This window comes from Ascaphus truei, chromosome 3, assembly GCF_040206685.1.
Source record: "Ascaphus truei isolate aAscTru1 chromosome 3, aAscTru1.hap1, whole genome shotgun sequence".
NCBI classification, from domain to species: domain Eukaryota; kingdom Metazoa; phylum Chordata; class Amphibia; order Anura; family Ascaphidae; genus Ascaphus; species Ascaphus truei.
In genome coordinates this window covers 142,084,538-142,094,562 of record NC_134485.1, presented here as the reverse complement: position 1 = coordinate 142,094,562, position 10,025 = coordinate 142,084,538, and the positions used below count along the sequence as shown (strand labels likewise).

At 42.8% G+C, this 10,025-nt stretch overlaps 1 protein-coding gene across 5 annotated transcripts in view; it reads left to right on the top strand.

The window, feature by feature from the left end:
* Positions 1–41: 41 nt before the first annotated feature.
* Positions 42–10,025, top strand: part of GLOD4 (glyoxalase domain containing 4) — a 65,285-nt gene continuing 55,301 nt past the window's right edge. For 2 of the 5 annotated variants that reach the window (XR_012799819.1, XR_012799820.1), the window contains exons 1-3: positions 44–601; positions 6,719–6,768; positions 8,099–8,219. Coding sequence is in view for 3 of the 5 variants with exons in the window: in XM_075589588.1 (XP_075445703.1) it covers positions 512–601; positions 6,719–6,768; positions 8,099–8,219 (261 nt within the window). In the remaining 2 variants the exon portion in view is untranslated. Of the gene's footprint in view, positions 602–6,718; positions 6,769–8,098; positions 8,220–10,025 lie in introns of all 5 variants that reach the window. The other 3 variants (XM_075589588.1, XM_075589586.1, XM_075589587.1) reach the window with 3 other exon arrangements.

The window sequence follows — 10,025 nt, the reverse complement described above, 5'->3', positions numbered from 1 at the left end:
AGCATTTAATTTGACATTGATATCAATTAGAAAGATTCATCTCACCATTTATTTATATGTATTATTGTTATCTTTTGTGTTTTGTTTTTTTAACCTGGGACGCGTTTTGACACACGAGTGTTAGTTGGAAGCAGATTTTCTGGTGGTGTAAATGTGAGGGCGAGGCGTGCGACCCCCGGTGATACTTTCCTGCAAGTGCATTTTTTATTAACACACATTTTAATATATTAACCCCTTTTGATGTTAGCAGTAATAATATTGATGAAAATAATAATACATTAATAAATACATAAACTCGTTCATTGTCGGAGAGGTCTACAGTGCATTGCTACGTGCTGCGTTGCAGACCCCTGTGGCAGCTCACGGAGTTAATACATTGTGACATTCAAAGGAAAGCTGTCCGGTCTCTATAGTGACTAGAGTCTGTGACGTCGGCAAGAGGCGCCATACGCAGCAGCAGCCCCAGCCCCAGCCACCACCACCACCAAAGCCAAGCAAGCAGCAAAGAATAATGGGGAGCAAGAGAGCTCTGCACTTTGTGCTCAAGGTGGGGGACAGGCCTCTGGCTGCCACATTTTACAGAGAGCTGCTGGGGATGAAGGTAAGGAGGACGGCGGGAGAGGGATGCATTATCTGTCACTGCCATTTATTTTAGAAGGAACATCACACATTCAAGTACTGAATACTCTTGTCAAATGCATATATGTATTTATTATCATCATCAGTGTTACTGCTATTATGTAATTATAAAGCGTATTATTAGTGTAAGTAAGACAGTTTGAATATGAACACTGGGGTGTATGCTCTTGCTGAAAACAAACCAATATGTTTATTGTGTAGTCAATGTACGAGGATGTAATGTTCAGGGTGTAATGTAACAAACCAGGATTAGTGCAGACATTCCGAAAGCAAACAATACAAGAATGCAATCCCTGTCACAAAGCGCGGGAGATATCAAAGGTCTGATTAAAACAACTGGCTATATATTGTCTGTGTCCAAAAGCAGGAAGTTTGGCCCATCGATAGCATTGAAAGAGTAAATACTGCACCCTCTCCTGCGTAGTCACAAGACTTTAATTTGAAGCTATGCAAATGTGGTGTTTAGATGGTTTGCCCAGTAGTCTATATTGTCTTTTGTTTGTAAGACCGTGAAAACATATGCAATCCCTACTAGGACCAAAGTGTACTAATGGCAATGACACGTTAAAGGGGTTAGTTACATCTGGTTATTTGATGGCTTTTTTTTTTTTTTAACAAAAATCTGGCACCTACTGCATAAGCAGTGGCAGATTAACCATTAGGCCCTATAGACCCAGGTTTAGGGTGTCAAAATCCCCCTCCCCCCGAACAATACAGAGAATGTTTGGCCGCAATCTAAATGACGCCTAGGACACGGCGCCGCAGGGCAGCTCGCCGCTGGAAAAGCCAGCTCTGCCGTGCCCGGCCACTCCAAGTCAGATCTAATAAGTGCTTGTTTAAATGCCTCATGTGGGACATTTAAAGATGGCGGGTCGGAGCAGCTGTAGAGGGAGAAAGGGGGTGGCCCGGTATTGAAGGGGTTGCACCCCATTTGGCCATCCCCTGACCTCACCAGGGAGACAAGGGGTTAACTGGGCTGAGGTCCAGAAATGTGATTTAACCCTTGTTATGACATGAAAATGTATATTCCCCTGATCCCATGCTTTATTGTAATATCTGGTTTAATCAGTGTCTGCATCACACACACACTAGGATCCATTCGGGAGTACAAGGGTTAATAGTTCTTTAGTGATTATAGCCCTTTGTGTAATTTTCCCGACTTTTCAGGCACCATTTTGCAGGGTCCCATAGGCCGCCATTGGAGCTCCATGCGTTTCAGTGGCGAATCTTGCGGTTTTGGTCCTGTTTCCTGTGAAGACCAGCAGGTGGCGTCCGAGAGGAGGAGCGGCGGTTTCCCATTGTAAGTCAATGGGCCCATTGACTTCAATGGAGATTCCTCGACGGCGCTTTCCAGGAACGAGTTGGCTGCCGTCCAAACCGCAAAGCGGATACTTTTTCTATAAGAGAGCTTTGATCACTGTTAGTCAAGTTCAACGATAAGTGGCGTGGGAATCTACAGTTCTAGGGCACCCAGGAATAAAATTCTTTTTGCCCCTAGTTCCTAGACCTCCCCCACTCGACCACAACCGGGTCCCCGTATCCTGGACCCCCGAGAAGGGTCGCACCGATAGAGCGGGTCGCACCAAAGGTTCCGATGGCGGCGGCAGAAACAGCTCAAGAAAACGTCTAAGTGTGAAAAGCTGAAATCTATGAATCCATATCTCCGGTTCCGGAGGGTCCAGAGGGCCAGGGTTTGGGGTACCTGTAGTCACTGCTCCGGCATCGCTGCAGAACCATCCTTGACCCTCTTAGGCCTCGTTCAGGGTGCCAGCTGCAGGAGTTGGCGGGAGGGTGGCAGTGCGGCAGTTTGCTGGGCGATCTGTGTTTATCCCCCAGCAGACTTTTCAGCATTGAGGAGGGGGTGGGGTTACACACGGCAGGTTAAGTATCGAGGTTGCAGTCATGAAATCATTCCCAAGAATTATTTCATTGGCTGCCTAGGTCCCTGTGACGCTGCTGCAGCTCCAAAAAATGAAATTTTCGTTTATTGAAACTGTAGCCAGCTTCAACTCTTTGCTTCGGAGACAGGGCAGTTGCTACCCTGACAACCAGTATTCAAATTGAATACTTTGTTTCTCACGGCAGCACGCACGGCAACACGCCCTCCCTCTGAAGCCAGCACCCTGAACGAGGCCTTAGACCAACCCGACGGAGTATGGACCCCCTTGAAAGTTCGGGACTTTTCCCATAGACTCCAATGGCGGCCAATCTCCATTGACCGGCTATGGCGGAAAAACCCCATTGACTTCAACGGCGGTGTTGCCCCGTTGAAAGTCTATGGCAGCGGATTCCCATAGCCGCCAACGGCGGCGGTTTGCCATTGAAAGTCTATGGCGGCAAAGCCCGTTGTTTTCAATGGGGATTTAGTGAAAAAACGTGATTTAATTTACAGCTGAGTTTATTGTATTAAAATAGGAAACGGTTGTAGGTGTATTTGTGTAACTCCGGTTCCCGAGGTCCTAGCGGGTCGCAAATTGGACCACATGGTGTCCCAGTTCCGGCATTGAGAACTGGGAAGTTTGGACCCGCTGAGCCCAATGGAACCGGACATTTTAATATGTTTGTGTTTTACTAATAACACTGAATCCCTAGGCAAGAACAAGACCCAGAGGAAATTCCTTTGGGACAAAGGACAGCAGATGGCCAGGGAAGCGTCCTAATGTCTAGAGTTTAAGTGCTGTTCAAAGGAGTTTATCACCTCCACTGTTTACATGAGAGCAGAGATGACTCAAACCAGAGCATCTGTAAGTGTCACCTTTAACACCTCACAACAAAGAATATCCTGCCAGAAAACCCATCTGGCAGACTGGCTGGCATTCCTGATGCAAATGTGGGGCTACAGAAATGAGACCGCAGAGTTCTAATGCGCATGTGCCAACTAGCAGGGGGCATGTATCAAAATGTGTTCCCACGTTAGAAAGTGGCTACAGGTAATTGAAAACCAATCACCTGTACTTAATGTTAAGGATAGGGTTACAAAAGATATATAAACTGTGGTAATCCCTATACCCATTGTCTTCTGATATCATCTTGATTGTACCTGATTGCTGGAGAATTGCTATGCAACATTCTTCTCATCCCCCATCCCCAAAGTAAGTGTACTTCTTGCCTGTTACTGTACTATATTGTGTGTTCAACTATCCAAAGGAATAAATATACTTTATTATATCTAAGCCTCGTTCAGTTCAAACTCAGTTATTTGATGTAACTTACAACCTGTTATAACCTATCGTGACAGCGGCAGGTCTAGGCAGTGCAGCGGTTTCGTGCGGGACATTTAAACTGCACTCGTCTGACCTGGCTTGTGGACTTTTGGGAGCGGGTGGGCCAGGCATTGTGGCAAAATGTCCCGGCGGTGTTTTATATGCTGCCAGATGTCCTAGACCGTATACAGAGGCTCTCTTCCCTGCTGATTGCCGGGGGAGAGCGCAAGGTCTCTGTAAAGTTCTTACTTCCTTCGTGCCGCCCTCTTTCTTCAGTGGTGCGATGTCACATGGCATCGCGTTGTAATGGAAACGCAGCATTACGTGACATCATTTGACACCGCGACGCAGGAGGAGGCAGCCCCAAGGTAAATGCCTATGGGAGGTGGATTTTTAAATAATTGTCAATTTACTAGAGTATAAAATGGACATAAGGTAATAAATACCATTGGACTAAAATGGTCCAATCCACTTGCAATTAGACATACACAATCTAAGGCCTGGGACATAGTAGTGTGAGCAAGGCTGAGCCGCGCTCACACTCGGCACTGAGCCCCTTCAGCCGCAATGAGAGCGGCTTTAGCAGGGGCTCGCGCACATTTGCGGAAGCGTGTGTCTCGCCAAGTTTTCAAATTTGGCGCTCGCCGGAGCGCAGGGCCGGTCACGTGAGCGGTTCGCCAAATGAGGACGAACTAGCTCCGTGACGTCACTGGCCCGCCCCCGACACGCCCACGGACGGCGCGCTGTGTAAGGCCTGAGCTTCAGCGCGCCTCCGCACGGACAAAATTACTATGTCCCATGCCTAAGGCTGCGTCCACGCTGCTGCTGACCGTTGCCGGACACCCAAACGCTCATGCTTGTAGAGTTGGTGACGTCACCGCTCACAAGCTTGAGCGCAGTATTATACACTGGTTTGCTGAAGTATTCACCCCTACCAATAATGTCACATTTTTGTTGAATTACAAATACTGTATGCACAGTTTTTCAAACTAACTTTTTTAATTTTTTTATTCAAAGCTACACACCTGTAGTGGTTAAACTGAACACTGTCATATGAGGAGGATGTTAAATGTCAGCTAAGGGAATGTACAACATTTAAATGTACTGGTTGCACAAGTATTCAGCCCCTTAAGTCAGTACGTGGTACAAGCACCTTTTGCAGCAATTGCTGCTATGAGTCTTTTTGGATAGGTCTCTACAAGCTGTGCACAGTAGGACGGTGACATTTTGCCCATTATTCACAGGAACATTGATCCAGTTCTGATGAGTTTGTTGGGGATCGTTAATTAACTGAAATATTTAAGTCTTGCCATAAATGTTTGATTGGATTCAAGTCCGAACTTTGACTGGGCCACTCAAGAACATTAATTATCTTCTTGTTCAACCCCATCCAGTGTGCCTTTGGCTTTGGGTCATTGTCCTGTAGAAATTAGAATTTCCTCCCCATTTTGAGTCTTTGCTGACTCAAACAGGTTTTCCTCAAGCATTCGCCTTTACTTTGCACCATCCATTATCCCCTCTATCCTGACAAGCTTCCCAGTCCCTGCTAAAGAGAAGCATCCCCATAACATGATGTTGCCACGACCATGCTTCACAGTTGGGATGGTGTTGACTGGGTGACGTGCAGTGTTGGGGTTGCGCCAGACGTAACGTTTTGAATTTAGACCAAAACGTTACATTTTTGTCTTGTCTAACCCACAAAACATTTTTCCACATGTCTGCAATATCATCTATATGCTTTTTCACAAACTCCATACGTGATTTTAAGATGAGTCTTTTTGAGTACTGGCTTTCTTGCCACCCGTCCATATAGGTCAGTTTTGTGTAGGGTCCCGCTTATTGTTGATGTGTGAACATTGACTCCCATTTCCCATGACACAATCTTGTATGCACACAGTCCTAGCCGCTCTGCCCTTGAACATGTACTTTTTAAGTTACAACCCAGAATTCCGCTACTTTATAATGTACAACACCTGAGTACTAATGTATGGTCAAGTCAGACACACGACCACTGGTGTTAAAAATATCTTTGTCTTTTCATGCACTTTTGTCATTCCAGGAACAGCACAAGGGCCGACACTCATATCTTTCTTGGAGAAGCACATGATGTTTCTCAATCTGCTGATGTCACTCGTGACTCTTCAGAGCTGAAGGATTGATGTGAATTTCTCCACTATTCAAGACAGCAGGGAAGGAATGCAATGACATGTTATCGCTGTAATGGCAAACACATAACCTTGGAGCACTTAATGGAATAAACAATGAAGCATACATTAAAAATAATAAGGTTCATACTTGAGTGGTTGGCTTGTATTGTGATATTCACTACATGCTGTTAAATGGGATTAGGGCCTCCAGCCATGAGATAATGATGATTGGTTAATGTGTGTTACAAATGTTTTAAATGTCACTTTTTTAAGATCTTTCTTATTGTGAAGTAGATTCGTTTTTTTTTTCTAACTCTTACTTTATATGCCTGCAATATTTCTTTCCTTTTGTTGAAACAACGTGTACAATAAGGCTTGTTATATAGTAGGCGCTGGTGCGCGGGCGCGCGCCAGGTGTTACGAGGGCATTTCGTTTGTATAGGGCAAGCTGTGGCGTGTGCGGCTAGAGGGCGTGGCTATGACATCACAGCATTAGGTCGCGCAATGATTGGTTCATAGTGTCACGCGGCAACAGCTAGAAAATACAATTTTCTTGTATTTTTTCTGGTCTGCCGCGTCACCACTCACAGCTATGCGCACGTGCGTCCCAAGTATACAAACGTCTGGCTTACACAGCCAATTATATTACAGACCTGATAACCGCTCCTGTTAGCATAGGAATTCTTGTTTGCAGAAATAAAAATGTGTGATCTGTTTTCTATGTCACAGGTTCTAAGACATGAAGAATTTGAAGAAGGTTGTAAAGCCACTTGCAATGGGTATGTGAAAATGTATTGCAATACTTTAAAATCATCATGTGCAATCTCTTTGGCATCAAAGGGGTTGAGATGCATTGCAGTATAATATGTTGCAGGCTTCTCTGGCACTAGTCTGGTATTACTGTGCATTTATTATGGCAGACATTATCACATCATGCATTCAATAATTTGATCCTGATGTGAGTATTTCTACAGTGGCACTGTGATACATGAAGGTTGATCTTCTCAAATTTATATTGGCACCACAATCATTCTTTGAAGAACAAATGAGCAGTCCCCCCCTTTTTTTTTTCAGTAATAAAATGATTGCACTTTTGCTGCACACATACATGTTCTATACATTGCATTGGTATTTCATACGTGATACAACAAGATTCCTCTGCAGGATTCAGTCGATATTAGTCCGGAATTGAGCTGAAGGCCTCTATTCAATATGCTTTAAAGCAGCAGTCTTCCCTTCAGCTCAAATTTATTTAAAATCTTTATGAGCAATGGGAAGACTTCTTTACGATCTTTAAATAGGGAAAAAATTGAGACTTGTACTCGCTTTATAAATTTAGATGCATTCTTTTTTTATTATTTTGCATGGGCGAGTGGCATCAATGCAAACCAAGTGTGCTTTGTCACAATTGCTCCATTTTTGCTCTCTTGTTTATGACGTTTCTTAAATCTGGTGCAGAATGTTAAACTGAAAGAAATTGCATCACTTCAGACAGGTTTGTGTGTGTGTGTTGGTATTTTTTTTTTTTTTTCCTAATTATCCTCAATTTGGTTATTACCGAGGATTGTAAACTGCACTACGGGAGTAATTATAAATACCACTAAGCGGCCAATTAACAATTTTGGGGTGAAAACCCAGTTAACGTCAATGCGGATTTCTGGGCGAAAACTACCTGAATGGTCGCCTCGTAGTATATAGAATTACCCCTTAAATATGTTATGGATTCCCAAGTAAATGACTAGGCACTGATTGATTGATTATACTGCAAGTTTTATCGTTTCTGTACATAGCAGACAATACAGAGCGCTGCATTGTATAGAGGTATCCAAATCATTATGCAGTGTGACCATTCTCATGAAGGAAACTTTACAGCTTATAATTGATGCATGTCTAGTGACTTTGATGTTGGGTGGTTATTGAGATTTGACCAGCGACGGCACACCTAGTGGCAACCTTGTAAGTAAGTAAGTAAAGAGCAATTTATAAAGCATAGAGGTCGTGACTTTATATATTTAATAGTGTGGCTAACATTTGAGATTATACTCTGTTTTTTGTGTCTAAAAATTAAAAGAGATACTTTGCATGTTCATTTTCTTCATTATTTTGCAGCCCTTACGATGGGAAATGGAGTAAAACCATGATAGGTTATGGGTCGGAAGACAGCCATTTTGTGGTTGAGCTAACCTACAACTATGGAGTTGGGGAGTATCGGCTAGGAAATGATTTTTTGGTACATATCATATGTTTTTTGTTCCATGCATATCCTGTGTTCTATTTTATCACAACTCCTATTCATATTTTTACAGGCTTGAGATTTTCTTATCCATAGTCTTTTTAGTGCTTCTCATTTTAGAGATTTGTCTGGGATGCAGTTTCACACAGTGCATAGTGAAACTTCCCTACTAGTGCTTTATAGAAATACAGACTGCAGAGGAGAAATACAGACTACTAAACTTCTTTTACGGATTATCGCACTGTGAACCTGTGTTAACTGCCATTCGAGTAAGTTCCGGGTAACACAAGATGTCAGTGCGATAAGCTTAGTGAATACTGGTGTATGAGTACTTTTGTATCACTCAAAAATGTTTAATATGCCATTGTTTTAAACCATTATCAGTCCTCACTGACTGGTTAATTTACAAGTGGCAAATATCTGCAGAACCTCATTGAGGATCAGAGTACCGTACAGATCGAATTGTTTGTACAGCAAAGGGCTGCACAGAATGTTTCTGCCGTAATTGGAGCTCGGAGCCTTTAGCTAATCAGATCAGTCTGGGGGTTCAGGACATCGTTACTGTTTGCGTGCATATTAGCAATCAGATTTATAGCTCAGTGTTTCATTATAGACTAAATATGCCTAGTATTGTACCAAATATCAAATGCATATAACTAATAGGAGAAAAAGACAAGAAAACAGCGCACAATGCTCATAGTGTAGTATTATTAATTAAATATATTGTGTAAAAAGGGGTAATATATCTGCGTACATTAGAACAAATGGTAAAAGCATATCATGTTACAATAACTAACAACAGCTGAAAGGTATAGACATATTAGTGTCAAGACCTAGCAACTAGATGCTCATTTACAGATGCACTCCTAGGCAAATAAAACTTAGCGTTTAATTAACATTCTTTAAAATAAGTTCTCAACATGGAGTAAATAATAATTACAACATATAATGTACTATTGGCGGGAGAGAGTGGAATAATGGTAAAGGGCCAAGGTATGTAATACAGTATTCTTTGCCTAAAATAGAACAGCAAAGAAAAATACCTATAATGTGGGGCCTGTATACAACAACACTTGTCTCTTCTAGAGATACTTAGCTACGCTTTGCCTCTATGGGTGTGCTGTGTGTCATGTGGTGCAGCATACCGATCAAACCAACCTGTATTGTATTAATAGCACAAAACAGATCCTAATTGGTATATAGTTGGTAAGTACGGATTTGATGTTAATGATCACTGTTAGTGCAGTACAATGACAGGTTGGTGGTATGTGGATTGATTCTGCACCCAATGACATTTGACAAACACAACAACCAGAAATTGTGTGGCAAAGCTATTTATGGTCTAAAAACCAGGGAGCAACTTTTCCCAGACACTCTGCCTGATGGAATAGTAACAAAGGTCATACAAATACTGTGGTTAAGGGTATGCCGTCCAAATATAATCAGTGCTGTGAATCTGTGATAACCTGTAAGGCAATTGCAATGGTAGAATAGTACAATTCAGAACTATAAGTTACTGCTATATCTTGCACAAATGCTCATGAGAAGACCAATTGCTACTTGCCAGCAGGCTGCCTTAGCTGTTGATTAATTGTAACCTTAGACATGACAATGTAGCAGCAAGCTGCCTTCACCAAAGGTAAATGTATGCAGACACTGCAGATGTCAGGCGAATCCAATACATAAAGACAGGCAATTTGCAACAATGAAACACAGCATAGAGACAGACTGAGCCTGTAAACCACTGAGTGCTAGAGACGCTGTTAGCCCTGGACGCGTTCACATTAAATTAAGTTCAATAGC